This window comes from Podarcis melisellensis, assembly GCF_964234715.1.
Source record: "Podarcis melisellensis genome assembly, chromosome: 10".
In the NCBI taxonomy this organism is placed as follows: domain Eukaryota; kingdom Metazoa; phylum Chordata; class Lepidosauria; order Squamata; family Lacertidae; genus Podarcis; species Podarcis melisellensis.
The window spans coordinates 12372935-12398319 of record NC_138542.1 but is presented as its reverse complement, the minus strand read 5'-3'; the positions used below and the strand labels follow the sequence as shown (position 1 = coordinate 12398319).

At 42.9% G+C, this 25385-nt stretch overlaps 1 protein-coding gene across 1 annotated transcript; it reads left to right on the top strand.

The window, feature by feature from the left end:
- The first annotated feature begins 955 nt into the window (after positions 1-955).
- CRELD2 (cysteine rich with EGF like domains 2) lies at positions 956-20560 on the top strand. The gene is made up of 10 exons (XM_081929169.1): positions 956-1175; positions 4205-4287; positions 6107-6217; positions 10792-10883; positions 11981-12157; positions 13814-13909; positions 16058-16141; positions 17876-17971; positions 18415-18555; positions 20042-20560. Exons 1-10 carry the CDS (start codon positions 1011-1013, stop codon positions 20092-20094), a joined length of 1098 nt encoding a protein of 365 aa, XP_081785295.1. The 5' UTR covers positions 956-1010; the 3' UTR covers positions 20095-20560.
- The last annotated feature ends 4825 nt before the right edge of the window (positions 20561-25385 follow it).

The window sequence follows — 25385 nt, the reverse complement described above, 5'->3', positions numbered from 1 at the left end:
CCCTGACCACTGGTCCTGTTAGCTAGGGATCATGGGAGTGTAGGCCAAAACATCTGGAGGGCCGCAAGTTGGGAATGCCTGCTCTAACCCACTGAGCTATCCAGACTATGGAGGGTCAACATTTTCCCCCTGTCTCTTTAAACCTCTTTTTAAAAAACATGTTTATGCCTACAATGGTAGGATTGCAAGTGTGGCATTGGGTACCCAGAGGGTCATCCAGTCCAACCCCCTGCAATATAGGAATCTAATAGGATGGTGATAGAGCCAGAAGTTGGAGAAGGGCAGTTTAGACAGCTCGCTTCCTGCACCCTGTCAAATCATCGCAAATATACTGCTAAGTAGAGGTCAGAAGGCTTGGGCGCACCATGTGCTTTTTCCTGAGCGTTTAACTGAAACAAATGAAATTAAATTAATAATAAATATAAATATAAATAAATAATAATTGCATAAATAAATAAATAACAGAAACTCTCTCTTTACACCTAATTTTTTATACTTTGGTGATTAGACATACCGCTGCCCAACCAAGCTCGAAATTCCGTTTCGTTTCCTAGGGGTGAATCTCTAAAAAAAATTCCCTGGGGCAGGGAAGGGATCTAAAGCAGGCATCCCTCCCCCCAAAAAAACTCAGTCCTCCACCTGTTTTTTTGAGACTACAACTCCCATCATCCCTAGCTAGCAGGACCACTGGTCAGGGATGATGGGAATTGTAGTCCCGAAGCAGCCTGATCTAAAGGAACCCGGAATATCCAAGTCGCGCGCGCATCCTTCCATTTTTATCTCTACGGCCCTGCCCGTGCTTTTTTTTCTTCCCTTCTCTCCCATCTCTTCTCCACGTCGGGCTTTCTCATTACGTCCCCCGGAGCGTGTCGGGCGCCGATTGGCCCACGTCGGCCGGGCGCGAGGGCGCGCCGGGATTGGCCGGGCCCCAGGCGCGGGATGCCGGCTTCCCCCCGTCAGACGCGCGTGTCCCGCGGGCGCGGGCGAGGGGGAAAGGCTCGCGGGCGGCCATGAGGCGCCTTCCGTCGGGAAAGGCGCGCGGGGCTCCGCCGGGGTGGCTGAGCGGCGCCCTCGGGGCCTTCCTTTGCCTCGCCCTCGCGGCGGCGGCGGAGAAGGAGCAGCGGGTCCGTCAGGCCTGCGACACCTGCCGCGGAATCACGGAGCGCTTCAGCCAGGTGAGGGATGCCGCGACTCCTCAGCCTCCTCCTTTCCTCCCTTTAACATCGCCGGATTTAGCTAAACAAGCTAGAGCTTGGGGCCCCACTCTCTTGGGGGACCCAAAAAAATTAAAGGGAAAAACACACCTGGATGTACATTTCCAAAATATAAGATAAAAAATTAAAGGAAAAAAACCACCTGGATGTAGATTTCCAAAATATAAGATAAAAAAATTTAAAGGCAAAAAAAACCCTGGATGTACATTTCCAAAATATAAGATAAAAAATTAAAGGAAAAAAACCACCTGGATGTAGATTTCCAAAATATAAGATAAAAAATTTAAAGGCAAAAAAACCCCCTGGATGTACATTTCCAAAATATAAGATAAAAAACAAATAAAATAAAACCTACATACAGTTAGAGCTTAATAATTATTTTACTATTAATATGCTTCTTCTGAATTGCATTGCAGTCCCAACAATTGCTTTGATAAAGTACTTATTTTGTTATGTGCAAATGGTTTTAGATTATTATTATTATTATTTATTAAACTTGTATACCGCCCTTCACCTGCAGATCCCAGAGCAGTTCACAACATAAGATTGCAACATAGAAAAACACAGTTAAGTCCATAAATTACCATATAGCATATATTCCAACTCAAAAAACAGCGACAGTTTGTGTTTAACGAAGGACAGCTGGACATATAAAAGGCCCTATTACCTTCAATAGCTTAGGGCCTCATCAAACCTAAATCCGGCCCTGTCCCCCTACATCAGGCATATGCCTCCCCTACATCTTACTTCAGATTCAATTGTGACAGGTGAAGGGCTGCCCGCATCTTTGGCATGCCTTCTCTCTCCCTTTATCCTACCCCATCTCCCTACCTCTAGCCTCTCTTTCCCCCCTACCTTGACATTTCAATTTTTTAATCATAATTTTTATTTCATAATAATATAATTTGTTATTTCTACCCCACCCATCTGGCTGGGTTTCCCCAGCCACCCTGGGCAGTTTTCAACAGGACATTAAAAACAGGGGGGAGGGGACTTTAAACATTAAAAACTCCCCTAAACAATTTTACAATTTCAAGTAAGTGATTTTACAAAAAATAGCCAGTGACTTCCCTTCTTCTCTTTCCGTGGCATCGTGTCTTTATGTAGATATTTATGTGGATCAAAGCTGAATTCTAAAGGGGGGCGGGAAGAATAATCAGCATCATGTCTGTACAAGGTACCACTGTATGCAGATCCTTGCCTTTGGGTAGAGAAAGGTAGGGCAACTGAAATGATATATGGAGACGGAGGAAATATCCCTGTTCCCCGTGAGATGCATGGCAATGCGATGGAAAAACAGCTCAAAAAACTTTCCCCAGAAAGCTCAACAATTTGGTGGGTTTCCTAAAAAACAAAACAAAAGCAGCTCCAGGTCAATGAAATTAGAGGGCTTTGCTGCAAATGTTTACAAAATCTAATAACGTGAACAAAACCTGGTGAAGGATCAATAATAACATTGCAATTTCCTTACTCCTTGGCGTAGCTTCTAGCCAGTAGAATAATAACAGAATAAATGAGTTCTTGCTGCTCAGTCATTTTCCATTAGTAATTCCTGGCCTGTTTCCAAAAGTGCAAGCAGATTAATCAATTTTTAAAAAAGGGGGGGGAGGAGAGACTAGTGAAGAATACACTTAGTAAAAATCTCCCTTGAACTCACCTTTTCCACAAATTAAGAAGGTCCCACATTGCTTCCACCTTTCCTCACAGGGATATTTCCTCTGTCCCCCTGGATGATGATGATAATAATAATAATTTATTATTTATACCCCGCCCATCTGGCTGGGTTTCCCCAACCACTCTGGGCGGCTTCCAACAAAACACTAAAATACAATAACCTATTAAATATTAAAAGCTTCCCTAAACAGGGCTGCCTTCAGAGGTCTTCTAAAAGTCAGATAGTTGTTGTTCTCTTTGACATTTGGTGGGAGGGCATTCCACAGGGTGGGTGCCACTACCAAGAAGGCCCTCTGCCTGGTTCCCTGTAACTTGGCTTCTCGCAGCAAGGGAACCGCCAGAAGGCCCTCGGCGCTGGACCTCAGTGTCCGGGCTGAACGATGGGGGTGGAGACGCTCCTTCAGGTATACTGGACCGGGGCCATTTAGGGCTTTAAAGGTCAGCACCAACACTTTGAATTGTGCTCAGAAACGTACTGGGAGCCAGTGTAGGTCTTTCAGGACCAGTGTTATATGGTCTCGGCGGCCACTCCCAGTCACCAGTCTAGCTGCCGCATTCTGGATTAGTTGTAGTTTCCGGGTCACCTTCAAAGGTAGCCCCACATAGAGTGCATTGCAGTAGTCCAAGCGGGAGATAACTAGAGCATGCACCACTCTGGCGAGACAGTCTGTGGGCAGGTAGGGTCTCAGCCTGCGTACCAGATGGAGCTGATAAACAGCTGCCCTGGACACAGAATAATAAGTTAATTATTAAACTTAAATAATAAGTTTATTATTATTATTTCTAAAACACCAATAAAAAAGCCATAGGATGCTGCCTTATAATGATCCAGACCATTGGTTTATCTAGCTTAGTGTTGTCTACACTGTCTGGCAGCCATGCCCTGGGGTTTCAGAAAAGGGTATCTTATCAGCCACCCACTGTGCATACACTTCAGGTTACATATGCTTCAGGTTACACACTCCGCTAACCCAGAAATAGTGCTTCAGGTTAAGAACTTTGCTTCAGGATAAGAACAGAAATCGTGCTCTGGCGGTGCAGCTAAAGTGATGCTTTAGGTTAAGAACCGTTTCAGGTTAAGTACAGACCTCCAGAACGAATTAAGTACTTAACCCGAGGTACCACTGTACTGCCCAGTATGTGGAACTTCTTAAGGGCAGCCAGTTTTGAAGAAATCCACTAGTCTCGGAGAGTTTTAGGTGACACATTTAGTGTTTTAAAAACTCTGTTATGGTGATCACATACTAATCCAAAGTCTGCCTGGTTTTGCAATTGCTCTAGAAAATGAGATTGTCACAAAATACTCTCTTTTTCAGGGTCTAACTGACACTGCAAAAAAGAACTTTGGAGGTGGCAATACAGCATGGGAAGAAAAGACCCTGTCAAAGTATGAGTCCAGGTATGGTATGTGTATCTTTCTTTTCAATGAGGTCATATCCTTGTCTGCAGCTTGTAAAATAACTGGACTGGATGAAATAGTCTATGTCAGCAGGGGACATTTTTCTGAGAGCAAAGTTAGCATGCTGCTATTGTAAGAATGTCACATTGTGACACATTTGATACTTTAGTCAAGCTCCATAATCTTAGTTTTGAATATATTGGCACCCTGCTGTTACTAGGTCATAATCGCACAAATGTCTTTCATTCATTTCTGTAAAAAGTAGAATATTGTTCTGGGTTAGGTGTTGAAAAAGTCTCTGGCCCAAATTCAGCATAGATCTCCGCTGACATTCTCCCTCCTTCCTCCTTCTGTGTCTTTTCTCCTTTTTGGCTATCTCTAACCATACTTCGCCATAGCATCTGAAATGGGCAAAACAACAACAACAACCAATACGAGCAACAAACAAATAAATAGCAACCAATAATAATAACAATAACAAACATTTTACAGTTATACCCAAATTTAAATAACTGCCAACCCCAACCAAACATTTAACTAACATCAACCCAACAAAAGCAAAACAGAGGAACCAAAATTAGAACTGTTGAAAACATTTTAGCCAGTTGCCCCGACCCAAGAATATCTTGGTTAATGCTAACCATAGTTTCCCTAATTCGGATATCACAGCAAACTAGATAGAGCGACCCAAGAATGGGAGAACTGAAGGGGAGGACCACACATATGTAGAGAACAGTCTTCCTGCTGGGACTTTCTACACAAATCCACTGAATCCCTGGAAGGCAGCTTAAATTGCTCCGGCTATTGTTCAAGGGCAGTGGTTCAGTGTAGTAGCAGTTCTGTGGACCAACTTTAAGGCAGAGACGAAGGAGAGAAAGGAACCTTTATAGCAGAGGTGGGATGCTTGTGACCCTCACCAAAGTCCTAGCCAGGATGGTCAAGAATCGGGGATGAACAATATCCAGTGGACCACAGGTTCTGCATCCCTGTTGTGAGCCCCGAGCACAGTTTCTTTGCAGGGGAAATACGAGTTGCTTCAAAGAGTCTGATCCAGGCCAGAGGGGATGTAGTTGGGAGCAGTAGTGGGGCAGGAAAAGAAGGGAGAACATGGGCTTACTCTTGCGTAGCCCCAGGCTTCCTGAAGCCTTATTGCAAGGATTCAGAAGTTCCTTGTTTGAGAGTCCCCAGGTTCTCTTTCAACACATGCTCTGATATGAATGCTTATCTCTCCCTTTGGCATTTGCTAAGTATATTTCAAGATTAAATATTCTATAATTAAAGCGGTAAAGGCACAGCTTTCTTTGCTCTTGACCTTGCTGGGTGTATTTTGAGCTTCCTGTTGATTGCGTATGCTGCACAAAAAATGCTTCATCATCATCATAATTTATTAGTATTTATACCCTGCCCATCTGGCTGGGTTTCCCCAGCTACTTTGGGTGGCTCCCAACAGAATATTAATAATAAGAATAAATAAAAAGCAATAAAAGTTCAAATATTAAAAACTTCCCTAAACAGGGCTACCTTCAGATGCCTTCTAAAAATCAGATAGTTTGAGTAGTAACAGATTGCTTTGCTAATCTGCACCAGTAAGGTATCATCTAAGACAACTTTGCTTAAATGTATCACTTCTACCCTGAGCAAAAGTTGGACTTTAATTTTGGAAAGTTTACAGCCGATGGAATAACAGAAACGAATAGTGACTCTAATATTCTTGACCCCCCTTTTTTTAATAGAAATGTCTTTTCATGTGTAAAGTTAGTGCCAAATTAGAACTCAGCAAAATAAACTGATTTGTCTTGGGTCTTTTCCCCCCATGCAGTGAAATTCGTCTTGTGGAAATAATAGAGAACCTCTGTGACAGTAGTAACTTTGAATGCAACAACATGGTAGAAGAGCATGAAGAACATATAGAAACCTGGTGGTTCAAATGGTAAGAAAGAAACAAGGCAATATTTTTTGTTGTGTTGCGTTCAGGATTGGATTCAAGAGAGGTGTAAATTAAAGACTGGATATAAACTTCCTGGAAAGCAATAAATTTTCAACCTATGTTGATAAAACCAGCTTCTCGTATATTGTTAGCTTGGTAACTACTAATTTTATGAGATTCACTATAATATTTATTATTATTATTATTATTAATACCCCACCCCAGCCACTTTGGGTGGCTCCCAACAGAATTTACAGCACAATAGAACATCAAACATTAAAAACTTTCCTAAACAGGACTGCCTTCAGATGTCTTCTAAAAGGCCCTCTGTCTGGTTCCTTGTAACCTCACTTCTCGCAGTGAGGGAACTGCCAGAAGGAGCTGGACCTCAGTGTTCTGGTTGAACAGTGGGGGTGGAGATGCTTCTTCAGGTATACTGGGCCAAGGCCGCTAGTCATAAGTATACGCAAGGCTTGGTATTGTGTCAGGGTTTGTTCTTTCTCACAGTGATGATTTCAAAATACTTAAAGGCACTTTCAAAATCTTGCATGCTAATTGAGGTCCAAACGGGCTTGGCGCTCTTCTTTTTCCACCTCGGCTAAAGCACAAGGAGATCAGGGTTTTATTCTGCAGACAGCGATCCAAACAGAGGTGGGTCACAATGGGTGATAACACATTAGAGAAGTGTAAATTGCAGTAAGTGGGGAAACCATTCTGAGCTACATTTCTTTATTGATTTCTCAATCTGGCAGTTAGGAAAAGCATGTAAAGCAGATGGCTTGTTGTGTCGAGTTGTTGCATCCATAACAAGTGAACCAGTCTGAGCTTTTGCATGGCCAGTCTCTGTTGAGCTAGCTTAGTAACTTGCAAGAAGAACCAATTTCATGCTTGAGTATCTTGTGAAAGCACGGTATAGGCTTTCCTAGTAACCTTTAGGTTACCATTAATGTTGCCTATTAGTGCTGCTGTAATGCACATGATAACATTCCAGAGCATTCCTTAGTAGGATTCCATAAGGTTCTTATTAATTCCAGATTACTTCTGCTCCATTTGCTACTAAAGAAGATAGTTTATCTAACTACCAGCCATGACAACTCCACCAGGAATCAGAAGGGCAAGTTGTTCCTCCTTTTATATCATCACTTAGCTTTAGAGACTACAAACCGGCATTCTACCTTCAGTTAAACCTGCACAATTTAACATTTTGTTCACAGAGACTTTTATAAAAACGCATACCTGCTTAACAATTTTGTGTGGGGTCCTTAGGATGAGAATGGGGATTCAAGTTAGAATTAAGCTTGGTTCTTTTGAACTTGATGGGTTGATGAGTCAGTAAGGAATTTTTGAAAAGCACACAGATAATCATAAAGTAGTTTTGGTTCATCTTTTATGATAATCCAAACCCTTTACCTCTTCCATTATGTCCAGATTATCATAAAAGATGCAGGAGGAATTGATTAATAATAGGACCCACAAAGGGGAGGATGGAAGTCCAAGAGATTCCTTGGAATCTTGTTTTTATAATTTATGTTTGATATATCTTTGTAAAATGTTAAGTTGAAAAACCAAATAAATAAATAAATTTAAAAATAAATAAAGTAGTGTTGGTTCAAAATAGGGAGGTAGTCTCACTGTGCTTAATACAGTTTGGGTGGTGCACACACATTCTTTCATATGCTAGAGTGTGTTGTGGATGTTATTTAAGCAATAAATCTAGAAAAGTGTGTGATTATAATGGTAATCAATAGTTACATCTCTGTATAGGCTATTATCACCTCCAAGCATAACGTATGCCAATATGCCGAAGTTTGCAGCAGCCGACAAAATATCAGTTTGGTTGTCGAGATTCATATTAATATTTTCCTTCAGAAATTTCCTGAGTTTTCATCCTTAACGCAGAGTTTCTTGTGACATCTGAAAATTTGGGACATAGTTACCTGTGCTTTTGATTGTGTTAATTAGATAAGGAAATGGCTAATTATTATTATTATTATTTATTTATACCCCGCCCTTCTGGCCATCTTTGATGTTGAAGTTGAATTAACTTGCAACTATTGTTCTTTGGTAACATAGCATTCCTACAAATGAATGATCAGCCCCAAGTACAGCATTTGGCAGATATTTATTTTTATTTTATTTTTTAAAAAGCTTTGTTACATTTAAGGACAAGCCAGACACATCTCAAAATGTTCAAGGCATCCTAAGAGAGATCCTTCTGTCCATTCATCACTGCAAAATAACTGTAGCCATATGAATTTAATGTCATGAGGGAGGATATTTGTGACTATTTCTTAACCCACAAACATGAAACATAAAATGAGACTTGCATAGAGGGTTGTATCCAACTGAGCCATACTAAGAGTAGACCCACTGAAATCCTTTTGTTTTAGTCAGTGTTTTCTCAGGTATGATTTAGTCAGATATACCCCAGAATGCTTAATCTTTTTCTTTCCCTTCCCTTTTTGCAAAGGTGTGAATCATTACTGTTCACTTTGATACTAGAACTCACTTAGCTACTATTATTCACTGTAGCTCTTCACAGGGAATTGGCACTCAGCCAACCAAGCAGGATTTAAGCACCTCTCATCAACTGATGCTTGGGGTTCAATACCAACCCCTTCCTGAATCTGGCAACCCAAACCACCTGTGAAATTTGGCCCTATGATGAGGATCTGACCCGTGAAATTTAGCTCAATGATGAGGATTTGGCCCAATGTGGAGGATCTGGCTGTGAAATTTGGCCCAATGATGAGTATCTGGCCATGAAATTTGGCCCAATAGTGAGGATCTGGCTGTGAAATTTGGCCCAATGATGAGGATTTGGCCCGATGATGAGGTTCTGGCCATGAAATATGGTCCAATGATGAGCATCTGGCTGTGAAATTTAACTCGATGAGGATTTGGCCCAATGTGGAGGATCTGGCTGTGAAATTTGGCCCAATTATAAGGATTTGGCCCAATGATGAGGTTCTGGCCGTGAAATTTGGCCCAGTGGTGAGGATTTGGCCCGATGATGAGAATCTGGACGTGAAATTTGGCCCAATGGTGAGGATTTGGTCCAATGATGAGGTTTTGGCCCAGTGATGAGGATTTGGCTGAGTAATGAGGGTCTGGCTGCGAAATTTGGCTCAATGATGAGGATTTGGCCCAGTGATGAGGATTTGGCTGAGTAATGAGGGTCTGGCTGCGAAATTTGGCTCAATGATGAGGATTTGGCCCATGAAGCCAAAAAAGTTTCCACACCCTTGATCTACACTGCCAACAGCAGATATCCAGGATTTAAGTCAGGGGATATTCCTAGCCCTCTCTTGAGATGCCAGAGCTTGAACCTGGGAATTTCTGCATACAAAGCAGATGCTGTGTCCTGAGCCCTTCTCCCTCAGCCAAACTGCACCCTGGGGGTAAAGATGACTTCGCATTGGCAGAATACCTAGTGCTACATTGGAATGCCACCATAGGAATGTTTGCAATAGTGGTGAGCTTAACATAGCATCTCGGAGCCTCTGATGGCTCGGGCAAAACCAGAAGTGTATTGGAGGTAAGTGAGACAAAGCTGACCAAAGCAGGCTGCTACTTTTAGCTCTCTCCTTCCATCACAGGTCTTTTGTTTCTATTTGAAGATGTGTTTGCTTGACACGCTGGACTGTTTGGCACCTGATATATCAAATTTAAGGTTGCAAATGCTGAAGGTTGAGGCGATAAAGCTGCAGGCTGACCCCAGCCCACGAAACCATTTTCACCACACTCTTCCAAAATCCAGTGCCGCCTCTTATCTTAAAAAGTGCCACTTCTCCTGTAGAGAATGGAGCTCAGTTTTAGAAGGGCTTTTCTCCCCATAGCAGGGGAATGAGGAGGTCTGCTCTCTGGCTGAGTGTTTTCCTACCTGTAGTGTGTGTCTTACCCACCTAGCTATGTGTGGACCATATATGTTTATGTGTGTTGGATGCAGTGGCGTAGCGTGGGGGGTGCAGGGGGGGCCCGGCCGCACCGGGTGCAACATCTGGGGGTTAGGGTTAGGGGGCGCAAATCCATGGGTTAGGGGGCGCAAATTACTTGCCTTGTCCCGGGTGCTGACAACCCACGCTACGCCACTGGTTGGATGTGCAATTCTGCACTGGCCAACCCAATGGTTATGTACCTCTGTCTTAAAAGGTGTCTGTCTGGTGTGTGTGTGTGTGTGTGTGTGTGTTTGCAGACACCCCCAAGTTGCCCTCTCCACCCTGGGCACACCCAGAGGGGAAGGGAATACTTCTTGTATTTCTATTGTGACATCAGTTGGTGGTCTCTCGACCTCCACTATAAACCTGGGAGCCAAGTTTCTTATCTTGAAAGATGCTAGAAGGTGAAAAAGTACCAGATCAGTCATGATGGACAATCTAATATCACTGGCTATGCATATTTATTGCACATTGTACCTGCTTCCCCATCTAAACCCTCCTTGACAATTTTAATTGACGTTCTCTAGAACTTTGATTTCAGTAAGTTCAGACTAATGATAATAATACAATTGGATGTGAACAGAACTCTTATCTTCTGTTCAAGAAATACATTTTTATTTTGTTTGTTTGTATTTACAGGAAGAAGAAATCTCCTGATTTGTTTAAGTGGCTTTGTATAGAAACAATAGAAGTTTGCTGTCCTGCTGGAACACATGGTCCCGACTGTGTTGGTAATTAAACGACAATAAAAAAATATTGGGGTATATTTAATCATACACAGAAGCTTTCATTTAGTTCTAGCCTTTTACTATCATTGATTAGTTCAATTCAAAATACAATAGAAGGTCTCAGTTTCAATAGCCGGCATCTCCAGGTAAGGCTGGGAGACACTCCCTGCCTGAAACACAGAAGAGCAGCTGCCGGTCAGTGCAAACAGTACTGAGCTAGATGGACTAATGGTCTGACTTGGTATAAAGCAGTTTCCTAAGTTCCTATGGCTATGTCTGGTGATGTGATGGTGGAAGAAGAAAGATGCTTCTGTGAGCTGCCTGAGCTGCGGTTCTCCCAGCAAACATAGGGAAGGTGCCTAGTAGGTCATGTTATTTTTTCAGTCTCGGTGATACTGATGTAAGAGGGAAAGTGAAAAAATGGGTACGGGGGGATGTGTGCCGAGGAGGGAGCGGTTACAGCCAGTTTAGAAGTGTGGAAATGGTGTATGACGAACATGTGCTTTGGGTTATTGGCTCGCACAAGTGGATGGGCTACTTGGAGCCTTTGTTGGGTCAGTAGCAAGACGGTTCATAGAGAATGTGGCATCTCAAAAACCAACAAGTTATATTGTGGCATAGGCTGTTATTGCTAGGGGAGTCTCTGCATCAGGGCACAGTTCGTTGAAAAAGTTGAGCTAAGCTGAAAGGTTTGGAGAGGCAAAAATCCAAGGCATTTTGGGAGGGGGTAGGAGAAAAATCACAGCATGTTCAGGCCACAGAGGGCTCACTGCAGTAATGTTAGCTGCAGAGGCTTTTCATCCCCCCCCCCCCGCCCTTTTAGATTCTTCTTCTTCTTCTTCTGGTTGCTGTGGTGGTGTTCCTCCTAAGCAGCTCGCTACCCATTTTGGGGGGGGGCAACCTGCAAATGGGCCTTCAAAAGTAGGGACAGAATATTTTCAGCACAGCTTTAGTTAGAAGCAAAGGGAAAAGCTTTTTGTGAAGAGGCTTGTGAATGTTGATCAAGAGGCTGCCGCGAGAGAAGTGGCCGTGGGGAGAAAATATTGTCCGGCTTTGTTCACGTGAAATTCTTAAACTTGCTGTTTTTGTGTTAATCTAAGCTTGCCGCGGGGGATCAGAAAGACCTTGCCACGGAAATGGCAACTGTGCTGGAGACGGCACCCGAGGTGGCGATGGATCCTGCCGCTGTAAAAGGGAATACCAAGGAGAATTTTGTTTGGACTGCTCCGACGGTTACTACAACTCTCACCGAAACGACACACATTCCGTTTGTACAGGTACGCCTGCATGCTTTACATTTAAAGCCTTTATAACGGTCCGGAGAACCGTTATTGCTTCCGCACAACAAAGGGGACTTTGGACTGGAGTTTCTCCAGGAACATTTTGCTTTGTTGTGCGAGAAGCTGTTTGTGAGCTGGCATGGGAAAAGAAAAGTCAGAAGTCCCGTTAGATATGACACGGAACCGTGGGCATGCCCAGTTGCTTGCAAGATTTCGGGCAGTGCTTTTTTACGGTTAAATGGTCGCTAAATATTTCTGAACTTTCTATATTTCAATCCAGGAGTGTTCCGTGAGGAGGGTCGGTGCCATGCTGCTGGAGCCACTGCTGCTTACTAGCAGAAGGAAGGGCAAGCTGGCAAGGGAGGTTGTTGCTAGCCAGGCACGACTTAGTCTAGCTCTCTCCCCCTGATGTGTCTTCACAGCACCATCTCAACCCTCTCCCAGTAAGTGGCACCACCTCTCTCCTCACTGACTGCTCCCGATCCACATCCCAGATTAGCTAGAACAAGCACAGTCCATGGAAAGAAGATAAGGTCCCTAGCAGAGAAGAATGCCAGATCAAGTTGATGGACTATGCCAAAGTGACAAGAATCAGAAATCAGGAAGGCCAAAATTTTAATAAGCAATGGGGAAAATTTATAATCTATCTTAAAAACCATTGTAAATAGCTAAAATCATTAGCGAGATTGGAATAACACTTGTAGTTTAGTGGTGAATTTTGGAAATGCAGTGGAACCTCTATTCACAACCACAGTCTGTTCTGGAGGGCCCGTACTTATGGCGAAATGGGTTGCTGGAATAAGCGCCGTTGTACACGGGTGCATTCAGCAGCAGCCCGCTTCTGCACATGGGCAGACGGCAGCAACTGCTTCTGCGCATGGGCAGACAGTGGCAGCCGCTTCTGCACGTGGGTGAATCGCAGCAAACCCGGTGTTTACTTCCGGGTTTGCCGTGGTCGCGACTTGGAATGGGCCTAACTAGAGCGGGACATAAATAGAGGTTCTACTGCAATGGAGATGCAAAAGATTTGGAATATTATAAAAGATGCAGGAGGAAATGATTAAGAATGGGACCCACAAAGGGGAGGAGGGAAGTCCAGGAGATTCCTTGGAATCTTGTCTTTATGTTGTATGTTTGTGATTGTAAAATTTTAATTTTAATTCATAAAAAAGAACAAGCACAGTCCTATACTCATCTACTCAGAAGTAAGCCTTCTTGAATTCAAGTAAGTGAGAATAGGATTATAGCCGTAATCTCACTTTGTTCCCTCAAAGCCAACCTGTTTTGCTAAAGTGGAAGAAGAAACCCGTCCTGCGTGTCTTGTTGATCAGAACCCAAAAACAGTGGAGTCATTATTTGGGTGATAACCTGATAGCCTTTTTCAGTTTGCATGCTCACTACTTGTTCCACTGCTTTTATAAGGTAGTGCTTTATGTAACTTTGTAACGTTCCTACTTACTTTACGTGTTAATTAAATAACATGCCAGGATGTGCAAACATTTCATGAGCCAATTCACATGCAATTATTTGCATTATCGACGCCTCTAAAGTAACCCTAGAATCAGTTTAACTATATAACGTAAACCTAGATTCGGTTTTAAATGTCCTCGCCAGGATCTGAAATGAAGTCTTGCGTTTTCTCTGTCTTCACAGCTTGTCATGATTCGTGTAAAACATGCAGTGGAGCAACAAACACAGACTGTAAGGAATGTAAAGAAGGTTGGACCAGAAATGAAGATGCCTGTGTGGGTTAGTAAGACATCCAATGGAAAACAAAGCGTTCAGTTTAGAGAAGACCTAAGACCTAATATATAACATGTTTATAATCATACACATGTAGATACTTGTCCTTGTGCCATTCCTCCTCCGCCCTGGCATCTTAACTGAAAGTTAAAAAGTACACACAGTTGTATCTTGGAAGCCAAACGCCTTGGCACTCGAACGTTTTGGCTCCTGAACTCTGCAAACCCGGAAGTGAGTGTTCCAGTTTGCGAACGTTCTTTTGGATCCCGAACACCCGGCGTAGCTTCCAATTGGCTGCAGGAGTTTCCTGCAGCCACCCAGAAGCAGCACCTTGGTTTCAGAACATTTTGGAAGTCGAACAGACTTCTGGAACGGCTTCCATTCTGCTTTCCAAGATATGACTGTAATTATACATGCACTAAACATAAAAAGGTAAAGGTACCCCTGCCCGTACGGGCCAGTCTTGACAGACTCTAGGGTTGTGCGCTCATCTCACTCTAGAGGCCGGGAGCCAGCGCTGTCCGCAGACACTTCCGGGTCACGTGGCCAGCGTGACAAGCTGCATCTGGCGAGCCAGCGCAGCACACGGAACGCCGTTTACCTTCCCGCTAGTAAGCGGTCCCTATTTATCTACTTGCACCCGGGGGTGCTTTCGAACTGCTAGGTTGGCAGGGGCTGGGACAGAGCGACGGGAGCGCACCCCGCCGCGGGGATTCGAACCGCCGACCATGCGATTGGCAAGTCCTAGGCGCTGAGGCTTTTACCCACAGCGCCACCCGCGTCCCATCACACTAAACATGATGGGACATAAATAAAAGAGAAAAAGAAAAACAGAATCAGCACCCACGTAGAAGCGAAAGTAAAGGCCCTTTTCTCAAGCAGAGATGCATTTGCATAGATTCAGCTGCTGGGTTGCAGAACACTGTTTTTATCTAAACAAGTTTGGAGCTGGGAGGACTTCTCTGATCCAGGCTTACAGCTGTTGGTTTCAGTTTGCTTTTTAACTAGTTGACCCACTAAATTATTGGTTGACCCTCCTGATTTTGTTACATATGAAGGGGAAGATTACAGAAGACTGTTGGTTCCTGATGTGCCTTTTGTTTTATTGAATCGTTTCAAGGCTGTTACCTGCCACCTCTCCGTCAAATGCCAAAATACAGTATTTCCACTCGAAAGCAGTTGGAAAAAATCTATCGACAGATTCAAATAACGATCAGACGTTCACCAAGAATGGCATAGTATAAATGCAAGGGTACGGTTAAATAGCACAATCCCCACTTAACTGCATATCAAAAACAGAAAGCAAGTGCAAAGTCAATGAATGAAAAAGCTAAACCACCCCTTGCTACTACTAGTCTCCTTTGTAAAGCTTGGTTTGAATCTGGATGAGGAACTTCTGGCTCCACAGAATTTGGCAGATGGAAAGGAAAGGAAAATCACCTCAATCCAATGCCATTTGGAAAATGGGTTTATCATAGAATTGCAAAGTTGGAAGCCCCCCCCTCCCCGAGGGTCATCAAATCCAGCCCCCTACAGTGCAGGAGTCTTTTGCCCAACATGGGTCTCGCCCCTGAGATTAAGAGTCTAGTGCTTTACGGACTCATGACTTGAAAAGAGACATTTTTCGTGAATTGTTACAGATAGGTAGCCGTGTTGGTATGCCATAGTCAAAACAAAAAACATTCCTTCCAGTAGCACCTTAAAGACCAACTAAGTCAGTTCTTGGTATGAGCTTTCGTGTGCATGCACACTTCTTCAGTATCTGAAGAAGTGTGCATGCACACGAAAGCTCATACCAAGAACTGACTTAGTTGGTCTTTAAGGTGCTACTGGAAGGAATTTTTCGTGAAGTAATGCATGCCATTGTAGGGGTCAGAATAGGTCACGTGCGAGGGTAAGAAGCTCATGGTTTTCCTCTTATTCATCCTCTGATTTCCTACATTCCTTTCTAACCTGTGCAAATCACGGTCTCCAAACAATTTGATGAGGCTGAAGTGGGAAAGAAGAATCAACAGCCCTCCCCTTATATGCATAATAAGCGCTTTCTGTTCATGAACAGATCTCTTTGGATCCAGACATTCCCCCCCTGCCCCCTTTGAAGCATTATGTTCTCAGGGCAATGCTAACTTTCCAAATTTATGCTCACCTTTGCAGATGTGGATGAATGTGCCGTAGAAGAGTCTCCCTGCAGTACGGACCAATTCTGCTTAAACACAGAGGGCTCTTTCTCCTGCAAAGGTTTCTTTTCTATATATCTATATATTTAGCCTTATGTTGTAGCTTGCTTAATTATATAAGAGCTGAAACAAATGTCAGATTTGTTGCGTGAAAACCATCGATAGATGTTCATGTTTAAAGAAGAGCTTGTTACGCTTCCTTTGGCATAAACAGATAAACCTCGGTTGTCAAATGTAATCCATCCCAGAAGACCATTCAACTTCCAAAACATTTGATAATCAAGGCTCAATGGGCGATCAGAAAATTACATTGAAAAAATAGAGAAATACACCTCGGGAAGCCATTTGACTTCCAAGGTGTGTTTGAAAACAGAAGCAGTTACTTCCAGGTTGTCGGTGTTCAGCTTCTGAAACGTTTGGCAGCCGAGATGTTCAACAACCGAGATTTGACTATATATACTTTCTGGGTTTGGTTTGGAATGAGGTGTACCGTATTTTTTGCTCTATAAGACTTACTTTTTCCCTCCTAAAAAGTAAGGGGAAATGTGTGTGCGTCTTATGGAGCGAATGCAGGCTGTGCAGCTATCCCAGAAGCCAGAACAGCAAAAGCTATCACTGCGCAGCAATCCCTCTTGCTGTTCTGGCTTCTGAGATTCAGAATACTTTTTTTCTTGTTTTCCTCCTCCAAAAACTAGGTGCGTCTTGTGGTCTGGTGTGTCTTACAGAGCGAAAAATACATAACTATGGTACATCTCAAGTGGGATGCTTGTGTGGCTTCCCCACCACCCAAAATTGTGAATCTTAGTGTTTGTCCCCAAGTAGTAAACTGCACAGAGAAATATAATACGTGAGCTACATGGATACACTATGTCGTGATTCAGTGGCTCTGGGAAGTGTCTCTGCAATTGCAGGAACCCTAGTAAAGTAATTGTGTAGCAACACTCCTCACATTTAATTTCTGCAGGTAGAATTTGATGTCACACTAAAGTGACAGCACCCACATTTCCACTTGCCAGACAGAACAATTTCCCTTCTCTTCTTGCCATGTGCTGCTCTGGGGGTTCCCTTGACCCACCTCCAGAACACAAAGACTGTCTCTTCATGGATATTGGCATCAACAGGGAGGGGGAAGGAATGCAGCTAGAAAGCGATCCTTAGTCAAAAATTTTGAGAGAAAAGGCACCCAAATAGGGATAATGATATGAACAGGGCAGGATAGAAGATAATGAGATCTCAAAAGGGAAGCAAGGAGTTAAATATATTAGTTGAATTGTGGCCACTTTTCCACTGACGACAGTAGTCTTGGAAAATTAGCAGAAAGGTTTTTAGCAGAAAGGTTTTGTGTTGCTTCTAACTTCATGTATACTTAGTTGGCTAGCAGTGTTAACAGAAAGCCGAAGGGTTGAACTGCAAATATCTGGATATAAGAGCATTCACATACGTACTGTTCTTTCCGGGGTTTGCGTAGCTTTGCCTCAAGCCTGAGTGTAGCCGTTGTGGTCTTCCAAGTAATGTTACTGCTTGACTAATTTGTACAAAGACATTTGTTGTTTATTGGTTAGATTTCTTACTGTCCTTCACAATTCCTTTGCAACAATATATTCATAGCATTCAATACAAGCTTAAACGGGTTTATAAACTTATAAAAATAAATTAAAGGATTCTGTACGCAAAGCAGCACCATGTAGGTTAAACGCAATAGGTGGGTCCGCCAAAAATTAGCTTCAGTTTGTTCTCTAAGCAAGTTTTCACCTTAGTTTACAGTAATTTTTAAAAGTTGCATTTTATGTTTCAGCATGCGATCGGGGCTGCTTGGGATGCACAGGAGAAGGGCCCAGCAAATGTAAAAGCTGCACACCTGGCTATGAAATGAAAGATGAAAAATGCACAGGTTAGATTTCTACTTCTTAAATGAAAGTCAGAGTCAAGACACAACTCTAAAAGCCTGGGAGAACAAAAAAAAGTATTTATCTGCTACCAAAAAGGCAAGAATGTGTTCCTGATTTCCATAGAGGAGACTTTCATAAGTCATTTTAAGCATGTTCTATATGCTTGAATTTTTAATTCCTACAGTTCAAACTAGGCCTGCAAAACACAAATACTCATATTTATTTGTGTTTGTATGTGTGTTTATTGATATCAATAAACAGCAGCTGGCTACGGTTCAATGATTATCGGTGTGGAAATTGCTTCATTCTGCGTAATCTTTGTCGCTGCTTGTAAATGTGAGCAAATAAAGTAAAAGAAACAGAACATTTGTATCAGAACATTTTCATCCGCGTGCATTTGCACCGAATTAAACTTTTTGCAATACTCTTTCCCTTTTTAAAATAGATGTAGATGAATGTACCTCGTCCGAAAAGGTGTGTGTAAGAGAAAACGAAGACTGCGTTAATACCGCAGGGGGTTACAAATGTGTCTGTTCCGAGGGTTTTCAAGATGAAGATGGCTCTTGCGTTGCAACGGTAAAAGGAGGTCAGTGGCTGTTTGTTACCAAAGGTTTTGCAGGCTATTGGTAGGGTAATGTAGCAAATCCAGTGTTAATTGCACAACTGCTGCTGCATAATCGTCTCAGCCTCCCTTGCATTTTCAATCGCCGTTCCCCAGCCAGATCTAGCCTTTCTCATTTTGATTCTTAAGCACATTTTGCATCATTGGTCTAGTGTGATGTCATGGTCTAGGATTGGTAAGGCTAACTTCTAGGTCTTCACCCAGCCATGAATCTCATTGAGTGACCTTGCACCAGTTAATCCAACCATCTTCACGGGTGGAGGGGGTGTTTGAGCATAAAATGTCTTGGGTTGCATCATGCACACTGCCATGAGCTCCTTGAAGGAATTAAGATAAAAATATAGCAAATAAGTCCTCCACATACACTTCTTTTTTTGTATAATTTTTTTATTAAGTTTTTCTGTTTCACATTTTAGAATACTCATTTAAACAACCTTAAAATATCAATGACTTCTATTCTTCTCTTTCCATGGTTCATTTTACATATCATAAATCCCTGCGTATTTTGCTTAAACTAAACCATTCAGTATTCCATTGTTACATCCATCAAAATTTATTTATACTATTGAATTTATCTTAATGCTGCCAACATTTTCCAAAGCAGTAGCAGTGGTAATAATTTATTATTTATACCCTGCCCATCTGGGCAGCTCCCAACGGAATATTAAAAACATGATCAAACATCAAAAGCTTCCCTAAACAGTACACAATTTTCACCCATATAAACAATAAATATTTCCATGTTCTTTTTGCTCTCTTATTCTATATGTTAAGTCTGCAAGCTGCACGTATTCCATCAATTTTAGTTGCCATTCTTCTTTGGTTAGGACAGCACTCGTTTTCCATTTTGAGGCTAACAAAACACTCCCTATACACATCTTTTCCCTACATCTGATTTGAAAATCCATTAATGGTTGGTCTTCATGGTCCAAAGAAATTGTCAAATTGAATGGCAAGCCCCTTGTAGATTCTCAGCAGGGTCAAATTCTTGGCGTTGCTTAAAAAACCAAGGAAATTTGGTTGCCTTTTTAAAAAGGGGGGGCTAGATTTAGAGGGGTGCATGATGTGTTTTTACCTGTGTAGAGAGCCTTTTCAGCCCGCCCCCCTTTCAGCAGAAGCCCCCCTCCCCAGTTGGCAGAAACCTTCTGGAGTGGTATCCTGTGAACTTGAAGAGCCCCCAGGTGAGGGTTGCCCCATCCACCCTAGGCAGCTTCCAGCAAATTATAAAACCACAGTAAAACATCACACATTGAAAACCTCCCGATACAGGGCTGCCTTCAGATGTCTTCTGAAAGTCTGATAGTTGTCTATTTCCTTGACATCTGACGGGAGGGCGTTCCACAGGGCGGGCGCCGCTACCGAGAAGGCCCTCTGCCTTGTTCCTGCCTCTTACAAATAGTGTTAACTGTGTAGGTGTTTTGTTTTAACAAAGATGCATTACTTTTGACAGAAGAGGAGACACCCGCAAATGTATCTTCGTCAGATGCCCATGAGGAGTTATGATCTACATTCCAAGACAACCTTTAAGTTATTGGACTGAACAGCTGCTACCTGAGATGTAAATGGTATTAAATAACCTCAGGTCGCCAGTAAGATTCTCTCTGGAACTTAATGATGGATTGCCCTTTCAACTGCATTTCTTTGTGAAACATACACAATTGTCACTTTTTATACCGCCATTGAACTACCTTAGTAGACACTGTTGGAGATAGATACGTCTTTGCCCCCGGTGTATTTGGTTAAATTGAACGACTTATTGCCGAGTGCTGCAAAACATTGCTCCTTGTGTAAAAGAAAATGAATTGGCTAACTTAAGTACTTTTAGATCAGAATGGATTTTCTACGACCCGTGCTTATCTTTTCGATACCAGCAAAAGGAGATGCTGTTTTATGGAAAAGGCTCCTCTTGCAAATGAAAGCTGAATGTCAAGTGCGGCATTCAATAAAGATTTATTTTGACTGCTTTGTATTTTGTGTGCCTTGCGTGTTAGCATCTGTTGCATGGGGGTGTGGGGGAATTGTTAGTTTATAGGTGAATCGACTTCTGCCTTAAATCCTTCTCCTGTAGAAATCAGCTGATCTTTAAGAGAGAAGCCATCTTATTTTTTTGTCCCATAACTCTTCACCAAAGGAAGATTGTTTTTCTTTGCCTTGCTGTGCAGCAGGGGTTGGGAAACTTTTTCTCTCATGAGAGCTGAAGTAGTCTGTTCTGGGGACCACATGGCAGAGGTGGGCGATGCTAAAATTGGCAGAGCAACAAATGCAGTTGCCCAGTAGGCCACCTCCTGCAAACACTTGCATAATCCTCCGTAGCCATCTAGACAAAAGGTATTTTCAAAAATGCAGGGACACTTGCTAACCTGACCAAAACACTTGAGGTGCGAAGGAGGATCAGGGAAGGGTGAGGAGATGCTTCAGTTCAATTCATGCAGAGGGCTTTGCAAAATTTAAAGAAAATGGTATACAACTTAGATTCACAAACTTTTTAAAGTAGAGAAGAGAACTCTGTGACTGTTGAACTACAAATGCACTGAACTGAATTCTGGAGATCTGCCTAGCGGCTGCTGGTTCATCAACAGCTTTTAAAATGCTGCTGTTAATGCAGACAGATTTAGGAAATAAAATACTGCAAACATGTAAGCTTCAGGGCACTTATGCAACTAGGTGGAGGGTTTGGGTATGCTTCTCTTTTCTGAATGCTTGTGTTATTCTTTGACTTCACCTATGTTCATGTCATCATGAGCTCTTAAGATATTTTCCAAAGAGAGGGAAAAGCTGGAAGGGGCACTGTGGCGATCACACAGTGTCCCCGGACATTTGACGGTCTATTGATCCCTGTACCACCACTGGTATTGCCCCCTCGCTACCACCAACCCATTTCTCTCGGGTACACATGGAGTCCAGACAGTTGTTAACATTAACAAACAATCAAGTTATTATTAATTGATTCCAATAAGTTTAAACTTTCTTGTTCTGTGAATTGCCCTGAGACCTCCAGGAATAGGGCAATATATAAATTTAATAAGTAATAATAATAATAATAATATAATATGCTGTAACATATATAAGGGGTAAGTAATTATAAACCTGAGTCCCTGCCTACAGAACTAAGATGCCCTGAATAAGAGAGTATCAAGTCATACTTGCATTAATATCAAACTGCTTATTTAGCATGACCAGGTATGTGACACATGCCCTAGGGCAAAGACTCCTGACTCCAGTGGTTCTAATCTCAAACTTTTCTCTGGACCACACTTTCAGAACTAAAATTTGCTAACGCCACACTGGATTTTTAATTGATGAGAAATACATTGGAAAACGAAAAACAACTCCTGGCAGTGCTTGATTTATAACAGAGAACACAACTACTTTATAATGTGATCATGGGACATCCAAAAAGTTTAAAACAATGCAACTACATAAGAACATGAATCATTCTTAAAATGTAATGTAAATGAGCCTCTTATATATGTACTGTAAGTACAAACTCAGTGAGAGGTGTGAACTTGCTTTGACCAGGTAATCTCATTTATATTGGGTCTAATTTGAGACATGCAAGCTCTCATCTCATCAACACAAAGAAGCCTTCCTTTCTTTTCCTGATCCTTCATAATTTGTTGAAACTCTCTGTTCACAACAATATGTTGTTGAGTAGCACAGAAGAAAAGTCAGTGCTCTTGAAGAGAGGCATGAATTCCGTTTCTGGTTGTATATCTACATTGCACTGAAATGTTTAAATGTTTCTTTGATTGTCCTTGAATCACCCCACTGCACTTGCCATCCTTTTTCCTGCAACACACTTTGAGGACCGATATAGACTGTAGCATTCTGTAAAATATATTCAGCTGCGGAGACAGACATAGCTATATGTAGATTTGAGGGGATGCTGGTGGAGCTGTGATCTAAATCACTGAGCCTCTTGGGCTTGCCGATCAGAAGGTCAGTGGTTCGAATCCCCACAACGGGGTGAGCTCCCATTGCTCTGTCCCAGCTCCTGCCAACCTTGCAGTTTGAAAGCACACCAGTGCAAGTAGATAAATAGGTACCGCTGCGGCGGGAAGATAAACAGTGTTTCCAAGTGCTCTGGTTTCTGTCACAGTGTCCTGTTGAGCCACAAGCAGTTTAGTCCTGCTGGCCACATGACCTGGTAAGCTGTCTGTGGACAAACACCAGCTCCCTTGGCCTGAAAGCGAGATAAGCGGTACCTTACCTTTACCTATAAGTAGATTTGACATGGATGGCTCTGTAGAACTAGAAATCGTTTCCTCTTTTATATGTAGTGAGCTTAGTCATATCACACAACCTTTTTCAACCTCACTCCCCATGTGAATAATGTTAAAACGGGGAAAAAACTGCCCCGAACTGAAAGCACCGTCCCATCTTTCTAAATCAGGGATCAGCAAACTTTTTCAGCAGGGGGCCGGTCCACTGTCCCTCACCTTGTGGGGGGCTGGATTATATTTTGAAAATAAAAATGAATCCCTATGCCCCACAAATAACCCAGAGATGCATTTGAAATAAAAGGACACATTCTACTCATGTAAAAAAACGCTGATTCCTGGACAGTCTGCAGGCCGGATTTAGAAGGCGATTGGGTCGGATCCAGCCCCCAGGCCTTCGTTTGCCTACCCATGTTCTAAATGGTCTGCAGTGCAGCATTTGCTTTCAGCCACGAGAGGGCACCCTTCATCTCTTGCTAGCATAACTCAATGACTGAATAGTCTGTGGGGAAAACAATGTACGAATTTTTTGCTCTATAAGACGCACCAGACCACAAGACGCACCTAGTTTTTGGAGGAGGAAAAAAAGAAAAAATATATTCTGAATCTCAGAAGCCAGAACAGCAAGAGGGATACCTGCGCAGTGAAAGCAGCAATCCCTCTTGCTGTTCTGGCTTCTGGGATAGCTGCGCAGCCTGCATTTGCTCCATAAGACGCACACACATTTCCTCTTACTTTTTAGGAGGGGAAAAGTGAGTCTTATAGAGCAAAAAATACGGTAGTTAGTACAATGTAATACTAATGATGATGATGTTTAGCCTGAGAAAGAGGAGACAGAAGAGAGGGTAAAGGTAAAGGTAAAGGTACCCCTTCCCATACGGGCCAGTCATGTCCGACTCTAGGGTTGTGCACCCATCTCACTTAAGAGGCCGGGGGCCAGGGCTGTCCGGAGACACTTCCAAGTCACGTGGCCAGCGTGATGAAGCTGCTCTGGCGAGCCAGCACCAACGCAGCACATGGAAACGCCGTTTACCTTCCCGCTATAAAGCGGTACCTATTTATCTACTTGCACTTAAGAGTGCTTTCGAACTGCTAGGTGGGCAGGAGCTGGGACCGAACGACAGGAGCTCACCCCGCTGCGGGGATTCGAACCACCAACCATATGATCGGCAAGTCCTAGGCGCTGAGGTTTTACCCACAGCGCCACCCGCGTCCAGAGGATAGCCACCTTCAAATCTCTAAAGGACTTTCACATGGGAGAGGGAGCAAGTTTGTTTTCTCCTGCTCCGGAGGTTATCCCCAGAAGAAGGCATCCTAAACTGGAAACCAAGCCGGTTAAGGGAGTTGGGTATGTTTAGCCTGGAAAAGAGGGAACTGAGAGGAGAGAGAATATCTATCTTCAAATATCTAAAGGATGGAGAAAGCTTGTTTTCTCCTGCTCTGGATGGTAGGACCCAAACGAATGGATTGTGCCCCAGTATGGACACAACTTGAATGCCTGGAATGGGGTTTGAGACCAATATTCAGCAGGGCAGGTGGATGAGAGGAAGGAAGTCAGTTTGCAGGTTTGAATTTCGAAAGAGGTAGGAAGAGCTGTGAACTTGAAGCATCCTTGAGTCAAGCTCCTGGTGCCTGGTGCAGGATTAGTGACAGTGCTGTCTATTCAAAGAGTGTGGCTGCCTCCAGTATGCAAATATGACGACAATTTAAACCCGAACCAGTAGATCCAAGTCACAAGAAAGGAGATTCCGAATCAACATCAGGAGGAACTTTCTGACAGCAAGAGTTGTTTCAATCACAGTAACATAGACACAACACATAGGCTAATAGTTGTTAGAGAATATATAATAGAATAATGATATCATTCAAATACAGTAGTACCTCGGGTTACATACGCTTCAGGTTACAGACTTCGCTAACCCAGAAATAGTGCCTCGGGTTAAGAACTTTGCTTCAGGATGAGAACAGAAATGGTCTTAAAACCGGTCTTGAAAGACCTACATTGGCTCCCAGTACGTTTCCGAGCACAATTCAAAGTGTTGGTGTTGACCTTTAAAGCCCTAAACGGCCTCGGCCCAGTATACCTGAAGGAGCGTCTCCACCCCCATCGTTCTGCCCGGACGCTGAGGTCCAGTGCCGAGGGCCTTTTGGCGGTTCCCTCATTGCGAGAAGCAAAGCTACAGGGAACCAGGCAGAGGGCCTTTTCGGTAGTGGCGCCCGCCCTGTGGAACGCCCTCCCATCAGATGTCAAAACGATAAACAACTACTTGACATTCAGAAGACATCTTAAGGCAGCCCTGTTTAGGGAAGTTTTTAATGTATGATATTTTAGTGTTTTTTGGTTTCTATGGAAGCCGCCCAGAGTGGCTGGGGAAACCCAGCCAGATGGGCGGGGTACAAATAATAAATTATTATTATTCTCTGTTACACTGTATATATGAACTTTTATTGGCTTATTCTCACTATTTGAATGATATCGTTACTCTGTTATATATTCTCTAACAACTATTGGCCTATGTGTTGTGTCTATATTACTGTGATTGGTTCTCATTGCAACACAAGAATTGTTTGACA

What these genes read in the sequence shown, in the direction of transcription:
- CRELD2 (XM_081929169.1), top strand. Translation starts at nt 1,011, where the DNA reads ATGAGGCGCCTTCCGTCGGGAAAGGCGCGCGGGGCTCCGCCGGGGTGG. An exon ending in CACACATTCCGTTTGTACAG is followed by an intron (nt 12,158 to 13,813) that starts GTACGCCTGCAT and finishes CTGTCTTCACAG; the next exon opens with CTTGTCATGATTCGTGTAAA. An exon ending in GGGCTCTTTCTCCTGCAAAG is followed by an intron (nt 16,142 to 17,875) that starts GTTTCTTTTCTA and finishes TTTATGTTTCAG; the next exon opens with CATGCGATCGGGGCTGCTTG.